Source organism: Rhinichthys klamathensis, unplaced genomic scaffold, assembly GCF_029890125.1.
Source record: "Rhinichthys klamathensis goyatoka isolate OS25496 unplaced genomic scaffold, OSU_Roscu_1.1 h1tg000574l_1, whole genome shotgun sequence".
Taxonomy (NCBI): Eukaryota; Metazoa; Chordata; class Actinopteri; order Cypriniformes; family Leuciscidae; genus Rhinichthys; species Rhinichthys klamathensis.
In genome coordinates this window covers 10,001-35,000 of record NW_026607038.1, presented here as the reverse complement: position 1 = coordinate 35,000, position 25,000 = coordinate 10,001, and the positions used below count along the sequence as shown (strand labels likewise).

Genomic DNA, 25,000 nt, shown 5'->3' with positions numbered 1-25,000 from the left:
AGCCGAGTCGCTGGCTAGAGACACTCATCTGTGCTTTAGGGGAGAGCGCAGGATTAGAAACGGAAAGGAATATGGAATAAAATGGCTACAAAATCCCCAGTGAGCGACACAGTGACCAAACCTCTGAAAAACTGGTGTAAACATTTATGATGGTGACGGATGGATTTAGGAAAGAGATGTTGTAGCCAGGAAGAGGAAATGAGAGCGAGAGAGAGAGAGAGAGAGAGAGAGAGAGATACACACCCCACTTTAAAGAGATCATGCCAGAAGTCTCTGCAGAAGATGACGAGGCCTTGCGACCCCTGCGACCCCTGTGACCCCTGCGACCCCTCCTGTGTGTTATCGGTAGTGCTAGAGCCGTCGCCTTCCCTATGAATGTCCAAATGAGCCGCTTTCCTCAACTTCCTTTAGCGAGAGAGACAGTGAAAGTGCAGAATACTCAGAAAAGGCAAATCAGAACGAACTTTGACCTCAGGGATCAGAGCACTGGATTCCCAGAGTCAAGAGGGGAGAAAGGCCTGAGAGAGACGAGGACTCAGCCGAGATGAAGAAACTCAGCATTAATGATTCAAGAATTTGTGAATTAATTTATGTTCATGCTTCTGGAATATGACTGATCATTTGTGGCTGAAACTCTAATGATGAAGACGAGAGAGCATCAGCGTTGAACTGTCTGACCTTCAGGAGGAAACACACACACATGAGCATTAGCTGAAGAGAGAGAGTCTGACCTGCGCCTCCTCCCGCCGCTGGGTTTGGGTGTGTGTGTGTGTGTGTGCGTGGAGACGATCTGGCAGTGAACGGTTCCCAACAGCAGCATCAGCCAGACGGAGCCGAACACCTCGGTGACGGGAACGCCATGAGGAGAGGAGACACTGAAGAACAACAGCACTGCCACCACTGCAACACACACACACACACACACACACACACACACGCCATGAGGAGAGGAGACACTGAAGAACAACAGCACTGCCACCACTGCAACACACACACACACACACACACACGCCATGAGGAGAGGAGACACTGAAGAACAACAGCACTGCCACCACTGCAACACACACACACACACACACACATACATGAAGAGAAAATGATGAGCGGCGCAAACACAAATAACCCAGTCCAGCTATTCGTGTATATATTCATCATGAGGGACTCTGACACTTCTATATTAGAGCTAAGAGAAATACACATACTTTATTTTACAAATGTGAAGGTATGGGTATAGGTATGATTCAATTGGTTTCAGGCTCTAGTTGAAGTTCTCTATCTTTTGTATATGGGACTTTTATGTTTGGTGCAGAAACATCTAGTAATTGGCAAAATGGACTTTTATTTTGACAGGAGAGCACCTTGGAAGAGGAAGGCCTTGTTTAGTAGAGTGCCAAAGAAGGCCAAGCCAGGGTTAGGCGAGACAGCACGGGTTAGACCAGGGTTAGGCGAGACAGCACGGGTTAGGCCAGGGTTAGGCGAGACAGCACGGGTTAGGCGAGACAGCACGGGTTAGGCCAGGGTTAGGCGAGACAGCACGGGTTAGGCCAGGGTTAGGCGAGACAGCACGGGTTAGGCGAGACAGCACGGGTTAGGCCAGGGTTAGGCGAGACAGCACGGGTTAGGCCAGGGCTAGGCGAGACAGCACGGGTTAGGCCAGGGTTAGGCGAGACAGCACGGGTTAGGCCAGGGTTAGGCGAGACAGCACGGGTTAGGCCAGGGCTAGGCAAGACAGCACGGGTTAGGCCAGGGCTAGGCGAGACAGCACGGGTTAGGCCAGGGTTAGGCGAGACAGCACGGGTTAGGCCAGGGCTAGGCGAGACAGCACGGGTTAGGCCAGGGTTAGGCGAGACAGCACGGGTTAGGCCAGGGTTAGGCGAGACAGCACGGGTTAGGCCAGGGCTAGGCGAGACAGCACGGGTTAGGCCAGGGTTAGGCGAGACAGCACGGGTTAGGCCAGGGTTAGGCGAGACAGCACGGGTTAGGCCAGGGCTAGGCGAGACAGCACGGGTTAGGCCAGGGCTAGGCGAGACAGCACGGGTTAGGCCAGGGTTAGGCGAGACAGCACGGGTTAGGCCAGGGCTAGGCGAGACAGCACGGGTTAGGCCAGGGTTAGGCGAGACAGCACGGGTTAGGCCAGGGCTAGGCGAGACAGCACGGGTTAGGCCAGAGTTAGGCGAGACAGCACGGGTTAGGCCAGGGTTAGGCGAGACAGCACGGGTTAGGCGAGACAGCACGGGTTAGGCCAGGGTTAGGCGAGACAGCACGGGTTAGGCCAGGGCTAGGCGAGACAGCACGGGTTAGGCGAGACAGCACGGGTTAGGCGAGGGCTAGGCGAGACAGCACGGGTTAGGCCAGGGTTAGGCGAGACAGCACGGGTTAGGCCAGGGCTAGGCGAGACAGCACGGGTTAGGCCAGGGTTAGGCGAGACAGCACGGGTTAGGCCAGGGCTAGGCGAGACAGCACGGGTTAGGCGAGACAGCACGGGTTAGGCCAGGGTTAGGCGAGACAGCACGGGTTAGGCCAGGGTTAGGCGAGACAGCACGGGTTAGGCGAGACAGCACGGGTTAGGCGAGACAGCACGGGTTAGGCCAGGGTTAGGCGAGACAGCACGGGTTAGGCCAGGGTTAGGCGAGACAGCACGGGTTAGGCGAGACAGCACGGGTTAGGCCAGGGTTAGGCGAGACAGCACGGGTTAGGCCAGGGCTAGGCGAGACAGCACGGGTTAGGCCAGGGTTAGGCGAGACAGCACGGGTTAGGCCAGGGTTAGGCGAGACAGCACGGGTTAGGCCAGGGTTAGGCGAGACAGCACGGGTTAGGCGAGACAGCACGGGTTAGGCGAGGGCTAGGCGAGACAGCACGGGTTAGGCCAGGGTTAGGCGAGACAGCACGGGTTAGGCCAGGGCTAGGCGAGACAGCACGGGTTAGGCCAGGGTTAGGCGAGACAGCACGGGTTAGGCCAGGGCTAGGCGAGACAGCACGGGTTAGGCGAGACAGCACGGGTTAGGCCAGGGTTAGGCGAGACAGCACGGGTTAGGCCAGGGTTAGGCGAGACAGCACGGGTTAGGCGAGACAGCACGGGTTAGGCGAGACAGCACGGGTTAGGCCAGGGTTAGGCGAGACAGCACGGGTTAGGCCAGGGCTAGGCGAGACAGCACGGGTTAGGCCAGGGTTAGGCGAGACAGCACGGGTTAGGCCAGGGTTAGGCGAGACAGCACGGGTTAGGCCAGGGTTAGGCGAGACAGCACGGGTTAGGGGATCCGGTGTGAGCCAAACAGATCCGTGTTTTCTAGCCTTCTCCTTTGAAGTCATTTATGGACTAATTACCCATCGAGGTTCAAGAGAAGACTTGGGGTTTTGGTATTTCATCACGTTTGGAGGATTATTACCACTTTTCCTGGACATTTTGGTTCATTTTTTGGGCTCAAGGATTCACGCATAAGGACAATACTTCTCACGCATGGACTATTTGATCAAGGACTCTTGGATAAGTGTTCATTTTTCTGATTTGACTATTGAGTTATAGGCCTATCTTTGTCTGATTTCAAGTATTGATAGTTTTTTCCATTATTCATTCATGCCTTGTGAGAGCCCTGAACTTTTAAGTGACTTCTGGTTTACTTAAGTTGCAAGCCAAGTTTGTTACAGCGTTCGCACCGGGTAGTTCTAAGAACTCCATTATAGGATCTCTAGCCACCAGGGTGGTTCCCCAAGGACTAATGATTCCCCTAGGAACGTTTTCCTGGTTGCATTCGCACTGCTGGTTATTTCTGAGATTCTGGATCAGTGAGATTGGCCTGTGTTGTTATTGCCGGAGTCTCTGAAGCTCGTGTGAAGGCTCCGCCCTCTTCTGAACGGAGGCGGAGCTAAAGCTCATTTGCATTTAAAGGGACAAAAAGGGGCAAATTTGACCAGCTATAATAAATGATCTGGTATTTTGAGCTGAGATTTCACACACACATTCTGGGGACACCATAGATTTATATTACATCTTGTGAAAAGGGGCGTAATATGAAACCTTTAAAAATGCCTGGTGCGGGTGTTTCGCGTGCATTCAGCAATCAGCGAACACTCATGTCACGGATAGTTCCAATAGCGCTGGTTTACACCCGACTCTGAAGTTGGAGTAAATTAGTTCCTCCAAAAGAGTTCCTAGAACTAAAATCATTCCTAGTTCCTGCGGTGCGAACACGCCAAACTCTGGGAACTTCTGCCAATAGTTCTAGGAACGATGAAAAGGTTCCTCGATGCGAAAGTCGCTATTAGGGAACTAAAATAAGCATAGCTATTAAAGGGAACATGAAACACTAGATGTATTTCCCATAATTTATAAGATGCTTTCCACTCTAAAGGTTCTTACAGGTTTAGCAGAGTCAGTGAAACTGGATTAAATGATCTTGTGGAAAGCGTGACATCATGAGGTCGGATGTCATTAGTTCACATTAGTGATAATTAACTGATTCACGAAAAGTTCTCATCTTTTGCTCTTCCTCGTGTCGTTCAAACACATGAGACGTTCATCTTCAGAACAAATGAAGATGATTTTAATGAATCTGAGATCAAGTTTAATGCTTTAATTCACATATGCATGACATCATCAATAAAAACCACCCAGGCGGCAGTAAATACGGCTTCACTTGTAGCGATGAAACATGATTAAGTGCTGATTTTAAGGAGGTTTTCATTCAGGAAATGAATGTGGATTAGCTCTCGCACACCTTGCTCTCTTTAATCACTTATAAAAACAAAAGCACTTGAACTCCACCCAGATCAGTTTACACTAACCCTGAAGGAGGGACGTGTAGAGTCAGATTCAGAAGGACACGCCACATGTAAATCACAGGCGTGTTCTCTCTCTCTCACACACACACACACACACACACACTCACCCTGCAGCAGGTAGAGAGACAGCAGCAGGTGTTCTCTCGCTCTCTCTCTCACACACACACACACACACACACACACTCACCCTGCAGCAGGTAGAGAGACAGTAGCAGGTGTTCTCTCGCTCTCTCTCTCACACACACACACACACACACACACACACACACACACACACACACACACACACACACTCACCCTGCAGCAGGTAGAGAGACAGCAGCAGGTAGAAGACGGTCCTGGACGTGACCTGGATCCACCAGCGGAAGAAGAAGGGGAAGAACACCACCCTGACGATGCCCTTCCGGGTCAGAGCCGTCCACGGGCTCTCTGGCTTCGCTTTAGCAAACGCAGAACCTGACAGATAAACACACCACTGGTCATGACCTGATGACTGGAAGAGCTGGAAGAGCTGGAAGAGAGGGCAACTCTCTGAGAGAACAATGGAAATTACCATTTGAACCCACTTTTGTGCACCATTCGAGACGCATGTCTCGCCTCAGAATCATCCTAATCTACATGTCTTCCCTCTTCCCCATCCCTCTTCCCCCATCCCTCTTCCCCCATTCCTCTTCCCCCTCTTCCCCCTCTTCCCCCACCCCTCTTCCCCCATTCCTCTTCCCCCACCCCTCTTCCCCCTCTTCCCCCACCCCTCTTCCCCCATCCCTCTTCCCCCTTCCCCCATCCCTCTTCCCCCATCCCTCTTCCCCACCCCTCTTCCCCATCCCTCTTCCCCACCCCTCTTCCCCATCCCTCTTCCCCACCCCTCTTCCCCATCCCTCTTCCCCATCCCTCTTCCCCACCCCTCTTCCCCCATCCCTCTTCCCCACCCCTCTTCCCCCATCCCTCTTCCCCACCCCTCTTTCCCTATTCCCATCCCTCTTCCCCTATTCCCATCCCTCTCCCCCCACTCTTTCCCACTCTTCCCCATACCTCTTTTCCACTCTTCCCCATACAACTTCCCTATTCCCCATCCCTCTTCCCCCTCTCTTCCCCATCCCTCTTCCCGTTCCCCCTTTCTCTTCCCTATTCCCCCTCTCTCTTCCCTATTCCCCCCCCTCTCTTCCCTCTTCCCCATCCCTCTTCCCCACTCTTCCCCATCCCTCTTCCCCACTCTTCCCCACTCTTCCCCATCCCTCCCCATCCCTCTCTCCCACTCTTCCCCATCCCTCTCCCCCACTCTTTCCCATCCCTCTCCCCCACTCTTCCCCATCCCTCTCCCCCACTCTTCCCCATCCCTCTCCCCCACTCTTCCCCATCCCTCTCCCCCACTCTTCCCCATCCCTCTCTCCCACTCTTCCCCATCCCTCTCTCCCACTCTTCCCCATCCCTCTTTCCCACTCTTCCCCATCCCTCTTCCCCACTCTTCCCCAACCCTCTTCCCCACTCTTCCCCATCCCTCTTTCCCACTCTTCCCCATCCCTCTTTCCCACTCTTCCCCATCCCTCTTTCCCACTCTTCCCCATCCCTCTTTCCCACTCTTCCCCACTCTTCCCCATCCCATCCCCCACTCTTCCCCATCCCATCCCTCACTCTTCCCCATCCCTCTCCCCCACTCTTCCCCATCCCTCTCCCCCACTCTTCCCCATCCCTCTCCCCCACTCTTCCCCATCCCTCTCCCCCACTCTTCCCCATCCCTCTCCCCCACTCTTCCCCATTCCTCTTCCCCATCCCTCTCCCCCACTCTTCCCCATCCCTCTTCCCCACTCTTCCCCATCCCTCTTCCCCATTCCTCTTCCCCATCCCTCTCCCCCACTCTTCCCCATCCCTCTCCCCCACTCTTCCCCATCCCTCTCCCCCACTCTTCCCCATCCCTCTCCCCCACTCTTCCCCATCCCTCTCCCCCACTCTTCCCCATCCCTCTCCCCCACTCTTCCCCATCCCTCTTTCCCATCCCTCTCCCCCACTCTTCCCATCCCTCTCCCCCACTCTTCCCCATCCCTCTCCCCCACTCTTCCCCATCCCTCTCCCCCACTCTTCCCCATCCCTCTCCCCCACTCTTCCCCATCCCTCTCTCCCACTCTTCCCCATCCCTCTCTCCCACTCTTCCCCATCCCTCTTCCCCACTCTTCCCCATCCCTCTTCCCCACTCTTCCCCATCCCTCTTTCCCACTCTTCCCCATCCCTCTTTCCCACTCTTCCCCACTCTTCCCCACTCTTCCCCATCCCATCCCCCACTCTTCCCCATCCCATCCCCCACTCTTCCCCATCCCATCCCTCACTCTTCCCCATCCCTCTCCCCCACTCTTCCCCATCCCTCTCCCCCACTCTTCCCCATTCCTCTTCCCCATCCCTCTCCCCCACTCTTCCCCATCCCTCTCCCCCACTCTTCCCCATCCCTCTCCCCCACTCTTCCCCATCCCTCTCCCCCACCCCTCTCCCCCACTCTTCCCCATCCCTCTCCCCCACTCTTCCCCATCCCTCTCCCCCACTCTTCCCCATCCCTCTTCCCCATCCCTCTCCCCCATCCCTCTCCCCCATCCCTCTCCCCCATCCCTCTCCCCCATCCCTCTCCCCCATCCCTCTTCCCCATTCCTCTTCCCCATCCCTCTCCCCCACTCTTCCCCATTCCTCCCCCACTCTTCCCCACTCCTCCCCCACTCTTCCCCACTCCTCCCCATCCATCTTTCCCACTCTTCCCCATACCTCTTCCCCCATCCCCATCCCTCTTCCCGTTCCCCCTCTCTCTTCCCTATTTCCCCATCCCCATCCCCCCTCCCCATCTTCCCCCACTCTCTCCCTCTTTCCCTCTTCCCCCACTCTCTCCCTCTTTCCCCACTCTCTCCCTCTTTCCCCCTTCCCCCACTCTCTCCCTCTTTCCCCACTCTCTCCCTCTGTAACTCAGATCATCCCGTGATGTTGAAGGACCTCAAAGACTTCAGCATTCTGTATTTTTCTAAATGTTGGGTCTAACCTACATCTACTCTTTATCTCTGAGCATTTGATATTATTGTTTTGATTATTTGTGAACTGATTATGAAATTGGCATGATACATTTACCTGACATAATAAATTGTAAACTGACTCTTACATTATTTTCAGTAAAGGGTTAAAAAGAATAGTCAAACATTCGCTCACATTTAATGAAGCACAGATATTATATATCAAATTACTTTACCACGCAGTAACACGCAGAGACTTTCACCCACTGATCGAATGCCGCCATTGGAACGATTGAGTCGGGCTTACAAAACTGTGAACGCAGAGAAATCTGTGTGTGTGTGTGTGTGTCTGACCTCTGACCAGATCCACGTCAATCAGGTCCGGCTTCACATGACCCGTCTTCTTCGGTTTGTTCCTCAGACCCTAGAGAGAGAGAGAGAGAGAGAGAGAGAGAGAGAGATTGACAGAGATTGACACTGTCTCGGTCAAACATCATTCATTCACACTGAAACCATGCGTGTCACACACTTCATATGAGTTTATTTAGTCAATTCATGAGCAGAGGAATTAAACACTCGCCTCCTTCAGTCACACTCACATTTAATACCACAGATTATTAGGAATTTAGAACTGATTTTATTCACACGCAAACACCACTGATGATTGCCTCGCGCTCTACCGAGGGCCCGGCCTCGCGCTCTACCGAGGGCCCGGCCTCGCGCTCTACCGAGGGCCCGGCCTCGCGCTCTACCGAGGGCCCGGCCTCGCGCTCTACCGAGGGCCCGGCCTCGCGCTCTACCGAGGGCCCGGCCTCGCGCTCTACCGAGGGCCCGGCCTCGCGCTCTACCGAGGGCCCGGCCTCGCGCTCTACCGAGGGCCCGGCCTCGCGCTCTACCGAGGGCACGGCCTCGCGCTCTACCGAGGGCACGGCCTCGCGCTCTACCGAGGGCACGGCCTCGCGCTCTACCCAGGGCACGGCCTCGCGCTCTACCCAGGGCACGGCCTCGCGCTCTACCCAGGGCACGGCCTCGCGCTCTACCCAGGGCACGGCCTCGCGCTCTACCCAGGGCACGGCCTCGCGCTCTACCCAGGGCACGGCCTCGCGCTCTACCCAGGGCACGGCCTCGCGCTCTACCCAGGGCACGGCCTCGCGCTCTACCCAGGGCACGGCCTCGCGCTCTACCGAGGGCACGGCCTCGCGCTCTACCGAGGGCACGGCCTCGCGCTCTACCGAGGGCACGGCCTCGCGCTCTACCGAGGGCACGGCCTCGCGCTCTACCGAGGGCACGGCCTCGCGCTCTACCGAGGGCACGGCCTCGCGCTCTACCGAGGGCACGGCCTCGCGCTCTACCGAGGGCACGGCCTCGCGCTCTACCGAGGGCACGGCCTCGCGCTCTACCGCGGGCCCGGCCTCGCGGTCAACTTGTTATTGATCATCTGCAGTTCCTGAACCCACAGTTGAGATGGTTTTAGGCGCCTGATCGATCAGTGAATCAGAGACTCGTTTATTCTTCAGCGGATCGAGCAGAACAAGTCAAATCACTTTCTGCCCTCTTTATATTTGTCTGCCTATCCCTCGTTATGCAAGACATTCGGCCACACACACACACACACACACACACACACGTCACAGCGCAACAAACCATCTGAATGAGATTCACTCTAAGCTGCTACATGAGACCCGTCTTCATCATCGTCATCATCAGTGAGGAGTTTAATGTCTGCCGAAGTTAATCTCAGTACATGACAGTGGTTACTGATGTGACCTTGTCTAAACATGCTCTCATACACACACAAGCATCCAGTCGTGTGAAGACATCAAAGCCAGTCTGACACACACACACACACACACACACGCAGCGCCACCTACAGGCTGAGAGCGGCAGCGGTACTCACCCGTCTAATGAACTGAGGAGAGAGAGGTGATAGAGCGAGAGACGTTTAAGAGGAAGAAGAAAACTACACACACTCTCTCACACACACACACACACTCTCTCACACACACACACTCTCACACAGGTTACCTTGATCTCTCTCTGTTCCACTGATTTCTCCCATATCTGCTGGTCATACGCACCGATCTGACACACACAGAAGAGAGACAGACAGGTTTAACATCAGACATGATCTGAACAGCATTCATGTGTTTAACCCTCTGGGGACCAAGGTGTTTTTGGGGTCCTTGAGATGTTTTGACATGCTCTGACATTTGTGCTTTTTTCAGTTGCTTATAAACATATTAATGGCACAGGTGAAATTACACTCTATTTAGCACACACAGGGCTACCATAATGTGTGAGCAACATCTATGTACATGTTTGTATTTTTGAGGGAATATTGTTTATGCATGGTTATTGAAAAAACTAAAAAATTAAGTTTTTGAAATAAGGACACAAAAAACATACTAAATATGTGTCCACAAGACTTTTGACTAATGTACGTTGTCGCCTAGAGTTTTTGCTTCAAAATGATCTGAAAATCATCCTTCCTAATCATTCACATAAAACAATAGATTGTTTTAAATTGTGAAAAACATTTTTTTGTTTGCCAAGGCAATATGCGGATGGGCGGAACGGCCCAACCCCTATCATGAATAATTAAGTGGTTCTCAGACAGTGACCCTGCATAATAATGAGCCTTTCATTCAGGGGTGTCACACAAGAAAGAATGCAATGACAATATATATATATATTGTCATTGCATTCTTTCTTGTATATATATAGCCTACATTAGGGCTGTGCGATATGACGATATATATCGGATGGACGATATAAAAAGCCTATCGTTTCATATTATGCCATATCGTTTATATCGTGGTGTCGCAAAAAAACATTGTTTACGGCAAAAATTTGGATGACTGCAATCTTTCACGCCACCATGGGGATGCAGGCAGAAACGTGAATAACAGCATGAATGAAGGGGTGACAGAACCGGGTGTTTCCGAGCAGGAGAAGAACCAGCCAGAACAAACCGAGGAGCTCGTTCCTAAACGAGGGGCTAGATGGTTTGGTTAACTTTCTATTTGTTGTATTGACCATTTTAGGGTGGTTTGGATAAATAAACGCCAGTCTCAAATAGAGGCCTGGTCTGTTTTTTAGTTTCGGTTTGTATTTAATCTTCTAAAACCCGTCAGATCGTCTGATTAAACCAGTTCTGTGGTGCAGATTGCGCGCATCTGGGCGGAGTTGTTAGTGCAAGCAGAGTTAGCGGAGGCCGGAGAGAGAAGGAGATCGTTTTACAGGGTATAGCCTTCATTCTTTCTTGTTGATGTGTTTCGGGCAACAAGTTCATAGGCTCGATGGATATTACCAGTAATGTATTGTTCAGCCCATGGCTGTCACATCGTTTCGTTTTTTTTAATTCTGCCAATAATCTAAAAGCTAAGGTTATATTAAATGTACAATTATTGTTATGTATATACTGACTTCACCCTGTGCTGCAACATACATTTAGTTGTACATTCATTTACAGAAATCAGCTGGTTGAATTCAAATTGATGCTGTTATCGGATTTTCAGGTGATATTCCCAATTCATTCAGTTAACGGACGCTCTGAGGTAAAGTGTTCAGACTGCAGACTAAGCAACGATTGTATTTAATTGTACAGTACTATCATAACATAGTACAGACATGATCTTAATTCCATAATGTCCTTAAACATAACAATTTGCTGGCCATAAACTGACAGCGCGTGTCCGGTGTGCGATACCTCGAGTTGCTATAGACACGGCGCGCGCGCTTCTCGTCCGGTGAGCGACCCCCTTTAGACATAAAGACCTAGGCTAATTCTTAGATTAACGGATTTGTTAAACACATTTACAAATAAAACGTAATCTTCATTATCTCTAGGCCTACACTAAATGAAAGGCCTGTCTCATAGCCTCAAATACAAGCCGGTGCAGTTCGGCGATTTGGGAAAATAAAAGCCCGGGCTATTATTTGAAGTTTTACAGTATATCGTGATATATATCGTTATCGGGATATGAGATGACTTCTATCGTGATATGAGATTTTGGTCATATCGCCCAGCCCTAGCCTACATATATATATATATATATACATACACACACACACACACACATATATATATATATATATACAAACAATCAAAATATAAATGAAAGCCAAAAGCACATTTTTGTCATACCTGGAAACAAATCCTGGTCAAATGCTATATGGGCCATTCTACAGAATTGGTTCAAAGTTACAGTTGGAAACATCTTGAAAAGAAAATAGTCTTTTCCCATAAATGTCTTATAAAGTATTATTTTTTTAAAGTAGACCAATAAAAATAAAAATAAACCAGTCGCATTTCAAAGTCGCTCGCGAAATGACCGCCAGGTGGCGCAAAGGGACATTTATCAAAACGTAAGTGGGGCTAATGTCAATTAACAGTAAGGATGCAATTCTACAAGTTATGGTAATTTACAAATAAGCCTACAACAAACATTTATTTTTAAACAAATATTTTTAAATATGCAACATGCACGTTTAAACAACAAACAATACAATCTGAACCAGCGCTTCTGCTCCTGTATTGAGACATGCAGCGCGTTTCAGTTACGATCCGGGTTCCAGTGGCCTTAATACATTCACGGCTTTTTAAAATGTCACAAAGCGTTTTGAGATGGTTTTGAATGAAATATTGAAGTTTATAATTAGGGTATTTTGGCACACCACGCCGAGTGGCTATGCATTATTCTAAAATCTGGCTTTATTCTGGCATGTTGAATTAGAGTTTGACAAACGCGGCGGCGCGTTCATTTGGATTTATTTTTCTCATAACAGCTAAAAGAACTTACTGCGTAATTGTTGGTCATACAGATAAGATATCATCTTTTAAAACTGTAAAAGGTCTACTTTTATTCATGTAGGCTAAAGTAGGCCTACACTCACAGGCTAACGACAAAACGTTTTCTCGCTCATGTGAGAAACAAACGTTTGGGCATTTCTCAGTGAGAAAATTCATAGCCGAGCGGTAGAACTGACGGTTCGATCATCAAGATGACACGGGTTCGAATCTCGAACAAACATTGTGTACTGTAAATTTTATATTTATTAATGCAGAGAGATTTGTCTAGCTCTAAAACTCTGTTACACCATACAGTTTTTTGCTTATATTTATAAAATAAAATTACCATGCATTTCCATTTTACACTAAGGAACAATAGTATCCAACAGAACGACTTTGCATCTGTACCAATCGGGTACCAATCGTAATTTCAAAAGCAGTTCTGTAAAAAAAAGTAATTTTATATATATAGCCTATATATATATTTTTATTTTTTATTAGGCCTATTATTATTATTTTTTTGATTCCCTACAACCTAGAGTTTTTAAAAACATGGTTTTAAGTAAAGTGTGATTTGCCAGGGGGGACGGGGATTTCCTTCTGGTCTAAACATCCCTGCTTCTGCTGAATTATTTGAATCCCCACACCCCTCCCTCCACAGTAATCAATGCTATAGGCTACTTCACCAATAGACCATATCAAATATAAAATAGAGATATGCAACAAGCAGGTTTAAACGACAAACAATAAAATCAAAACCAGCGTTTCAGTTGTTCATTAGTTCCAGTGGCCTTAATGCATGCACGGCTTTTCAAAATTTCACAAAGCGTTTTGAGATTATTTTGAATGAAATATTGAAGTTTATAATTAAGTGATTTGGCAGACCACGCCGAGTGACCCTATGCATTTTTCTAAAGTCGGGTTTTATTCGAACTTTTGCTAACGACAAAAGTTTATCTGTCGTCTCTGTCTCCGGGAACTGCGCGTCACAAAAATGAACCGAAAGCCACTTCAGCTCAGTCACTATAAGAAATCGGCTATGTCTAAAGCCTTTAAATGTCTAAATATTCAGGCTAATAAATGTTATCTGATTATGTAATCCATAATGAAAACGAGAGGTACAGAGGATCTACTCAAACATGTAGCCTGTAAGCGCTTCCCAATGAGAAAATGACAAGACAAGGGTGAAAATCTCGCTCTAATTAAATGTAGGCTAAATCGCCCTGAATTAAAATGTAAAAACAGATCAAATAATGTATTTGTCGAAATGTTGCGATATTGTTTCATTTAAGTTCATAATTATTCTATACATGTTATTTAATTTAGCAACATTACCACGAAGCACCGTGGTTCGATATTTATTTGAATAATAAAGAAAAAAAAAACTTAATTCACAAATTGCATGCCTGGTTGTAAGGATCCAAAGATCCCTGTAGAATTTAATATTGAGTTGAACATTTTGTTCATGACAACAAATTAACAAGCGTTTTTTCATATTATATTTAGTTTTGCTTGGAAAAAGCTGGCCCAAACCAGTTTTATTTCATCAATTACTGAAATAATGAAATATTTAGTAATAAACTTTTATGACAGAAATATCACTAGGCTACATGTAACTTAAATCATTTAATTCCTTCATTATCAACACTGTCTAGAATAGCGATTTAAGTGTAAATTGCGACTTCTCTTTGTGTTAAATCAGCCTCAGACTCCGATAGCCGGTGGGGGGTTGGAGGGACAGTTCAGTGCTGTATCGAGCGCGCAGGACAATAGGCATAGGTGTTAATGTTCCTCTTTCATATGGAGAGCGAGGGAGACTAAATAAACTTGTTAAAAAGAGATTCAGCGCGAGAGAGGCAAAGAAAAACGCATGTTTTAATTTAATTATGTTGCTTTGGACAATTTTCGTTTTGTAGGCCTACTGTTTTAATTGTTTAATATAGCTGTCATTTCTTTGGCAATACAAATTTAAAATGTCGCAAGAATAAGATTAGCCTATAGTGTTTCTTATTTTGCATCGCAAAAGAAATAAACTCTAAACCCGATGCAACCCTGTTTTAAATAAAAAAAAACTGTCCCGACACTTTATTTAAACCTTGAAATGTTCGAACTTGGTTTAAAACTTAAGAAATTTTAGTGTTCTTTTACATTACACAATAATTTAGCAGACTAAAGACGTGCTTCTTCATTTTCATTTTCTGATGCAATCGGCTGACAATCTTCCTTCATCAGTTTATGTCCTTTGTGCAGCGCTGCGGTTCCAGGAATGTAGCAAATTTATGTTGTAATAATAATTAAACAAAACTCTTGACTTTAAATAAGTAAACAGTTATAAACAGTTACCTATTTAAGCATCAAGAAGGTAAAATATAAACGCTGTTGGCCAACATCGGTTAACAACATGTATGCTACATTGAGATTCGATCTCGGGTCGTTTGAAGCTTCTCGAAGCTAACTACGTTTCACTTGTTGAATTCATCTGCTACCAGCTTTCAATCGCTCTGAATGAGCCGCGGTGCGGCGGCAGATTACGCATTAGAGAGAATAAACAAACACTTTTCAGAGTCTATGATTGTAGCGCCTCTTGGCGGTAAAAGGCAGAAAATACACCCCACATTTTACCGCCGCGGTGGAACGGCTGATGTGGGCATTGTCATGGCTTGCCTCGACATTTGCGTTTGAATAGCGCGCGTCCTCCGTGGGCGTGTCAGATTAACGCGTAATGAAGTGTAATGAGCTGGGGGGGAAAAAATCTGACAGCACTCTCTTTTCATACAGATTGCATAAACTGAGAATATTTGTTTTTTATATAAATTACTTCATTGAAAAGAAGAGAATTCAAGCTTCATAAAGAAAAATCTCTCGTGCCTGTATGACAAGTATTTGCAGAGTTAGTTAATTTTTCGGACGTGTTTCAGAATGGACTGCACTGACAGAGAGAAGGCAAAACTCGCATCATGTTTATTTTTCTTTATTTGACAAAAAGCACAAAACTTTGTTTTAATTGTGAGTATACAGAAAAATAATAGACAATTAACAGGATTGATTGATGTATAACACTTATATGTACGATCAAAATCAACAGAGTATTTTAAGTCTATTTTTCTGCTATGTGAAAAAAAAACGGCAAAACGCGCCGGCGCATTTCTGGTCCCCAGAGGGTTAAACATCTGAAGAACAGACACACACACTCGGCATGAGTGTTTGGTTGTGGTATAAACTCAGTGATCGATCATGACGCTGACAGCCAGATTCACACTGTAACCCGGAGCTTGTGTGTTTAACGAGCCGGCGGCTAATGAAGGGTTAACTGGTTTAGCGTGTCAGTGTCATGAGTGTAAATGTGTGTGATCCACGAGCAGTGACAGCTCTGATTGGTCTGACTGTTGCCGGGGACGACAGCTCTGATTGGTCTGATTGTTGCCGGGGGTGACAGCAGCGGCAGCTCTAATTGGTCTGATTGTTGCCGGGAGCGACAGCAGCGCAGTGTCATTTCCACACTAGAGGTGAAGACTGAGACGCTGAAGTCACATGACACATGGTGGAAAACACTCAATAATTCATGAGTTCAGTCTCATTAAACATACAGTGAGCACACGACCTGTGTGTGTGTGTGTGTGTGTGTGTGTGTGTGTGTGTGTGTGTGTGTGTGAGTGTGTGAGAGAGAGAGAGAGAGAGAGAGAGAGAGAGAGAGAGAGAGAGTGTGTGTGTGTGTGTGTGTGTGTGTGTGTGAGAGAGAGAGAGAGTTTGTGTGTGTGTGTCTGTGAGTGAGTGTGAGTGTGTGTGTGTGTGTGTGTGTGTGTGAGAGTGTGTGTGAGAGTGTGTGTGAGAGTGTGTGTGAGAGTGTGTGTGTGTGGAAGTTTGAGTTTTAGACCATCGGAGGATAAATAGTAAATTGAGGACATTTCGGCCGGTCAGTTTCTGAGAGCCTTTAAAGGCCTGGGTTACAGATCAGGGTTAGGGATCAGGGTTAGGGTTAGAATGTCCTCACAAAGATAGATGTACAAGAATGTGTGTGTGAGTGAGTGAGTGAGTGAGTGTGTGTTGCTTCTCTCACCGAGTCTAAATAAAGCTCAGGTGTGTGTGAGCTGACGCTGTGCAGTGAGTCACTTGTTATTGTCTGTAATGGACAGACGTGTTGCGCATTGGTGTGTTTTTCATGTTCTTGCATGTTTCTCTGATTAAACATGTTTGATGCAGGAAACACCATCACAGTCTCACACACAAACACTCAATCACACACACACACACACACACACCTAGAATACTGTCGAACACTTGATGGCTGCTCCGTCAAGTCTTCGTTGTCGGTTAGGAACCTGTGTGTGTGTGTGTGTGTGTGTGTGTGTGTGTGTGTGTGTGTGTGTGTGTGTGTGTGTGTGTGTGTTCTTTCATACCAATCTTTCATTTGAAAGTCACGTGTCTAGTATCTGTAAAACCGCATTCTTCCATCTTAAAAATATATCTAAATTACGCCATATGCTCTCATTGACAAATGTGGAACAATTAGTTCATGTGTTCATGACCTCAAGGCTAGATTACTGTAATGCTCTACTGGGTGGTTGCCCTGCACGCTTAATAAACAAACTACAGCTGGTCCAAAACTCAGCAGCTCGAGTTCTCACCAGAACCAGGAAGTATGACCATATTAGCCCGGTTCTGTCAACACTGCATTGGCTGCCTATTAAACATCGTATACATTATAAAATATTGTTGATTACCTACAAAGCACTAAATGGTTTAGCTCCCAGTACTTGAGCGAGCTCTTAACGCATTATAGTCATTCACGTCTATTGCGATCTCAAAACTCCGGCCAGTTGATAATACCTAGAATATCTAAATCGACTGCAGGCGGCAGATCCTTTTCCTATTTAGCACCAAAACTCTGGAACAGTCTTCCTACCATTGTCCGGGAAGCAGACACACTCTGTCAGTTCAAAGCTAGACTAAAAACACATCTCTTTGACCTAGCATACACATAACACACTATAGACTTCTATAATTCAATGTTAGGCTGCATAGATTAGGTCAGCCGGAACCGGGAACACTTCCCTTAAATCCTGATGTACTCGTTACATCATAAGAAGAATGGCATCTACGCTAATATTAGTGTCTTTGTTTATCCAGAGGTTTTCCCGCAGCCTGCCGGATCCAGATCTGATGAAGGACCAGTGCCACACACACACACCAGATCTGATGAAGGACCTGTGCCACACACACACACGCACACACCAGATCTGATGAAGGACCAGTGCCACACACACACACGCACACACCAGATCTGATGAAGGACCAGTGCCACACACACACACCAGATCTGATAAAGGACCAGCGCCACACACACACACGCACACACCAGATCTGATAAAGGACCAGCGCCACACACACACACGCCAGATCTGATGAAGGACCTGCGTCTGGACACACACACACACACACACACACACTCCAGATCTGATAAAGGACCAGCGCCACACACACACACACACTCCAGATCTGATAAAGGACCAGCGCCACACACACACACCAGATCTGATGAAGGACCTGTGCCACACACACACACGCACACACCAGATCTGATGAAGGACCTGTGCCACACACACACACCAGATCTGATGAAGGACCTGTGCCACACACACACACCAGATCTGATGAAGGACCTGTGCCACACACACACACCAGATCTGATAAAGGACCAGCGCCACACACACACACACACTCCAGATCTGATGAAGGACCTGTGCCACACACACACACCAGATCTGATAAAGGACCAGCGCCACACACACACACACACTCCAGATCTGATGAAGGACCTGTGCCACACACACACACCAGATCTGATGAAGGACCTGTGCCACACACACACTCCAGATCTGATAAAGGACCAGCGCCACACACACACACACACTCCAGATCTGATAAAGGACCAGCGCCACACACACACACCAGATCTGATGAAGGACCTGTGCCACACACACACACGCACACACCAGATCTGATGAAGGACCTGTGCCACACACACACACCAGATCTGATGAAGGACCTGTGCCACACACACACACCAGATCTGATGAAGGACCTGTGCCACACACACACACGCACACACCAGATCTGATGAAGGACCAGTGCCACACACACACACCAGATCTGATGAAGGACCAGCGCCACACACACACACACCAGATCTGATAAAGGACCAGCGCCACACACACACACACCAGATCTGATGAAGGACCAGCGCCACACACACCAGATCTGATGAAGGACCAGCGCCACACACACACACACCAGATCTGATAAAGGACCAGCGCCACACACACACACACACCAGATCTGATAAAGGACCAGCGCCACACACACACACGCACACACCAGATCTGATGAAGGACCTGCGTCTGGACACACACACACACACTCCAGATCTGATGAAGGACCTGCGTCTGGACACACACACACACACTCCAGATCTGATGAAGGACCTGCGTCTGGACACACACACACACACTCCAGATCTGATGAAGGACCTGCGTCTGGACACACACACACACACTCCAGATCTGATGAAGGACCTGCGTCTGGACACACACACACACACACACCCACACACTCCAGATCTGATGATAGACCTGCGTCATTCTCTGTTGTGTATATCTGTGCTGTGTGTATCCCCCCAGATGCTAATGCTAAACAGGCTCTAGCACAGCTACACGACAATATTAATAACAGCCTGGCTGCACATCCTGATAGTGTCTTTATAGCAGCGGGGGATTTTAACCATGCTGACTTAAAGACTGTCCTACATAAATTCCATCATCATGTGAATTGTGCAACCAGAGGAGATAAAACACTAGATCAGGTGTATACCAATGGAGCTAAGGCTTACAAGGTCAAGGCATATCCTCATCTGGGTTTGAGTGATCATATTTCACTTATGCTTCATCGCCGGTACACTCCCATCATTAAGTCTGCTGGGCCCGAGGTGAAACTCGCTAGAACCTCTGAGCTACAGGACTGGATGTTTGTAGAGACCAGGAATTATCAACACGGCAGGCCCAGTGAGTATACTGGCACAGTGATGGACTATATACATTTGTGTGTAGACAGGGTTACATCTTGGAAAACGATTCATATCTTTCCTAACCAAAAGCCATGGGTGACACAAGAGGTGCGACTGTTGATTGCAGCCTATAGGTCTGGTGACAGCAGGGCGTCCAGCACAGCCAGGAGGGCTCTTAGAAGGGGCATCAAGTCTGCCAAGCAAATCTATAACAGGAAGATTGAAGCTCATTTCAACACCTTCACTGACGCATGACAGGTGTGGGAAGGAATAAGGGCACTTTCGGATTACAAGGGAACAACATCAGCCTTTGTGAATGGTTCGTCCACTGTGGCGGCAGAATTAAATCAGTTCTATGCACGCGTTGATAGGGAGAACAAGGATGCCCTCCCACGACGATATGTCACCAGTCCTGAGCCTTCATGAGTGAGACTCTGCCTAGGTAACACCAATCCGAGGAAAGCATCTGGTCCGGATGGAGTACTGGGACGGGTGCTAAAGGACTGTGCGTCCGAACTAGCAGGAGTTTTTACCATCATCTTCAACTTGTCACTGTCCAGGTCATGGGTTCCATCATGTTTTAAAGCAGCAACAATTATTCCTGTCCCTAAACAAGCCAATGTCACATGCCTGAATGACTATAGGCCTGTTGCACTTACATCTATCCCTGCAAAGTGCTTGGAGCGGCTGGTCATGAAACACCTAAAAAAGGCCATACCACCAGCCTTAGAGCGGTACCAGTTTGCATATAAGGCAAATAGATCAACGGAGGACGCCACTGCTATGGTGCTTCACCTGCTGTTGGAACATCTAGAGCATAAACACACCTGTGCACGGCTGCTCTTCATTGACTTTAGTTCAGCCTTCAACACAATACGGCCAAATACACTTCTGCTGAAGTTGTGTAATCTTGGATTGAACAAGTCACTATGTTACTGGATACTGGATCTTTTAACCAACCGCTATCAATGTGTGGAAATAGGCGAGCACGTTTCCGACACCATACACACCGGTGCACCTCAGTCCCCTACTCTACACACTTCACACACACGACTGTTCTGCTTTCTTTCCCACTAATCATGTCATTAAATTAGCTGACGACACAACTGTGCTCGGCCTCATCACAGCCAGCAATGAGAAGGCATACAGGGTGGAGATCGAACTGCTAACAGAGGTGTAAGAACCATAACCTGTTACTAAACATCAGAAAGACAAAGGAAATCATAGTTGACTTTCGTAAATCAAACAATCTAGGTCAGTCATCCCTCAACATCAACGGAGAGGCAGTCGAGAGGGTGAAACACTTCAGATGTCTGGGTGCTCCTGTGTCGGAGGATGTGTCCCGGGGCAGGAGCATCAGTACAGCGGAGCGCTGGGCGATAAATCGATTAACTCGAGTAACTCGAATGTGTAGTTTTCGCCGATTTTTTTTAATGAAAATCTGTTCTCTCTTTAACAACCATCTGGGCTCCCGCAGTTCCGACCGGGCTCAGCGCCTGCCATGATAGAGATACACAAACAACATGGCAAATGAACAAGCCCGCGGCAGCAGAAGCACACCCGCCGAAAACATTTACAAACTGAGTCTGCAGGGCTGTCCACTCTCACGAGTTCACTGTGAGACACGCAATTGTCACTTTTTAGACGCTCTCACACACACACATGCATTATCTCACGCAGAGAAACATCGCGCAGCAAAGATCAAGAGCACACTGACACCGACAGACTAGACAGAGCAGGGTACTATTGATATGAAACGGATTCTCAGATTCTGTCAATTTTATTACGAAATTCAAACAATAAACACCGTTTTGACGCTTGTAAATGTGCCGTGAAAGATCGCTGGCAGATCTCAGTTCAAGCGGCGCGTGAACCGATCATCTGTTACTCTTCACTACTAACTTACCCAAATGTAATCAAATCGATCGATCAGTGTTTTTCAACCGCGGAGAGATGTCCATAAAGCAGCTGGAGAACAACAACATACGTCACGTTACATTTACCTCAGGAATGCCTTTTAATGACCCATAGCACGCATGTTAGTTGGACTTAAAATAATTGCGTATTTTGCTAAATATAATAACTATATTACACATTTATTATATTTTTACCTATATCATTAAAATATGATAACGTTGTTTGTTATTATAAAAACACATTATATTTAATTAGAGTTAGTTTTAACCTTTAATAATACCAGCTGACAGGGTCTCTCTGTATGTTTACAGCATTGGGTGATTTATTTTTGGAGAACAAATAACATAACACATTAAGGTAGGCTATCTACTGCACCTAATATTTACCCAAAGGAATTGATATTGAATCAGTATCCAAATCAAATCACAAGAATTGAATTGAAATTGTGAAATTTGTGTTAAGCAATAATAAAAACAGTAGCATACCAGTCTTTGTACCATGTAAACATTGTGTTTACATAGTTAATAAACTTGATAAAATTAGGTTTAGTTACCAAATAATTTGACAATCACAATAAACATTGTGATGCAAGTTTTTTTTTACACATCCCCCAATCCCAATCCACCCATATTATGTTATGTTACATTTACACTATTTACAATGGCTGGGCCTGCCCTCTTGTCTTTTTGGCTTTTTGTTTCTGATTGCACTTTAATCCAGATAATATCCCAGAAGGGAATATCAAAACAAAATAAAGTTAAAACTTGTTTTGAACAATTTCTTTGTCATCTACAGATTGATTTTAAGTATGGAGAGAAAAAAATCGATTTAAATCGTAAATCGGATTTTTATTGTGAAAAAATCGGGGATTTCTTTTTAGGCCATATCTCCCAGCCCTAGATCAGCGGCAGGGAAGCCCAGCGGCGGCTCTTTCACCCGAGGAAGCTGAGAAGAGAGAAACTCCCACAGAGGCTTATGATACATTTGTCCAACTGTGCAGTCCAGAGTGTGCTGACCTATGGGCTGTCGTGTGGTTTAGGTTCTCTAGCTGCACCACAGCTGAACGGCAGAATCATCGGGACTACCCTCCCGGAGACCGCATGTGTGTACACCGCCCGCTGTCTGTGCAGAGCACATCATGAGACCGGCTCCATCCAGCTCACGGCTCGCTCCGCTGCCCCGGCCAGAACCCCGAATGGCCGACCGCCCCTACCCTCGGGCAGCTCGACTGCTGAATGAGCACCTCCTTCTGTTCCCTCATTTACACATCTAACATTATTAACATTACCCAACAACTGCAATAACTGTGACTGGACTGTGCAGCTCTATAGTGGTTCCGCTGGATATTCCCTTGTCTTGTTAGCGGTCTGTTGCGGTGCCTGTGAACAAACTCTTTTTATTGGTGATCTTCTGCACTTTATGAAAACCACTGTCGAGTGTTGCTCTGATGTAATTTCGTTGTACTTGCAATGACAATAAATAATATTAATAATATTTTCTTCAACACTTGCACCCGTTTCAAGGTTTGCGTTCTCAAGCTCTAGACACTTGTGCGAGTGCGCGGCCGGAGAGCGTTAAGGGTTTCTGCTAGAGCGTGTCAATATCTAATGATCTTTACAACGGAAGTGAATCAATCACAACTAACTTTATCTGGACAATAACTTTACTCTTTACACACACTAACACTCAATCACACACACACTAACACTCAATTACACACTAACACTCTCACACACACACTCTAACACTCAATCACACACACACACTAACACTCACACACACTAACACTCAATCACACACACACATTAACACTCAATCACACACTAACACTCAATCACACACACACACACACTAACACTCAATCACACACACACATTAACACTCAATCACACACTAACACTCAATCACACACACACACACACTAACACTCAATCACACACTAACACTCAATCACACACACACACACTAACACTCAATCACACACTAACACTCAATCACACACACATTAACACTCAATCACACACACACATTAACACTCAATCACACACACACATTAACACTCAATCACACACACACACACTAACACTCAATCACACACTAACACTCAATCACACACACATTAACACTCAATCACACACACACATTAACACTCAATCACACACACACATTAACACTCAATCACACACACATTAACACTCAATCACACACACACACACACACACACACACACACACACACACACACACACACACACACACACACACACACACACACACTAACACTCAATCACACATTAACACTCAATCACACACACACACACACACAGAAAGATGAAGATAGATCGATCTCTCACCTTCTTCTGGTACCAGAGAACAGCATCTCGCACTTTAGACGCCATTTACATGTCAAGAGTCTCACGCTGGATCATTCTAGACTGAGAACAGAGGAGGAGGAGATCAGCTCTGACGCACTTCAGCTCCTCTTACCTGCAGCACAGGTGTGTCCCACACACACACACACACTGTGCACACACACTCACTCACCTCGTACTGTACACACACACTGTCACTCACTCACTCAAACACACTGTACACACACTCTTACTCACTCACTCACACACATACTGTACACACACTCTCTCACACTCAGATCAATGAAGGCGATGGATTGAGTAGAAGAACACACACACACACACACACACACACACACACACACACACACACACACTGAGATTGATGTGATTCCGAGTTGAATCACTGAAGCTCCTGCTGTCACATACACACACACACACACACACTATTTACAGCCGCGGGTCCTTATGCAACGAAATAAATAAAACCTTTCTAGACAAATTAACACACACACACACACACACACACACACACATCCATCTGCTGATGTGTAACCCGACACAGAGCTGTGCATGTTTCATGATGTGTGTGTGTGTCTCATCTGATACTGTGTGTGTGTGTGTGTGTCTTTCGGGTCACACTGCTCCATGTGTGTGTGTGTGTGTGTCTCTCGGGTCACACTGCTGCGTGTGTGTGTGTGTGTGTGTTTGTCTTTAGGGTCACACTGCTCCATGTGTGTGTGTGTGTGTGTGTTTGTCTCTCTCTCTAGGGTAACACTGCTGTGTGTGTGTGTTTGTGTTTGTGTGTGTGTCTCTCTCTCTAGGGTAACACTGCTGCGTGTGTGTGTGTGTTTGTCTCTAGGGTCACACTGCTCCATGTGTGTGTGTGTGTGTTTGTCTCTCGGGTCACACTGCTCCATGTGTGTGTGTGTGTGTGTCTCTCGGGTCACACTGCTGCGTGTGTGTTTGTCTCTAGGGTCACACTGCTCCATGTGTGTGTGTGTGTTTGTCTCTAGGGTCACACTGCTCCATGTGTGTGTGTGTGTGTTTGTCTCTCGGGTCACACTGCTCCATGTGTGTGTGTGTGTGTGTCTCTCGGGTCACACTGCTGCGTGTGTGTT

The 25,000-nt window shown here is 47.2% G+C and overlaps 1 protein-coding gene across 4 annotated transcripts in view; it reads right to left on the bottom strand.

Annotated features, from left to right (window-relative positions):
• The window catches only part of phtf2 (putative homeodomain transcription factor 2), a 53,793-nt gene that overhangs the window by 18,964 nt on the left and 9,829 nt on the right, over positions 1–25,000 (bottom strand). For 2 of the 4 annotated variants that reach the window (XM_056239920.1, XM_056239921.1), the window contains 7 exons: positions 23,883–23,963; positions 9,786–9,842; positions 9,658–9,669; positions 8,115–8,184; positions 5,077–5,235; positions 732–900; positions 244–405 (listed from right to left, as the gene is read on the bottom strand). In XM_056239920.1, the coding sequence (XP_056095895.1) occupies positions 244–405; positions 732–900; positions 5,077–5,235; positions 8,115–8,184; positions 9,658–9,669; positions 9,786–9,842; positions 23,883–23,927 (674 nt within the window). In that variant the 5' untranslated portion in view covers positions 23,928–23,963. The remainder of the gene's footprint in view (positions 1–243; positions 406–731; positions 901–5,076; positions 5,236–8,114; positions 8,185–9,657; positions 9,670–9,785; positions 9,843–23,882; positions 23,964–25,000) is intronic. The other 2 variants (XM_056239923.1, XM_056239922.1) reach the window with 2 other exon arrangements.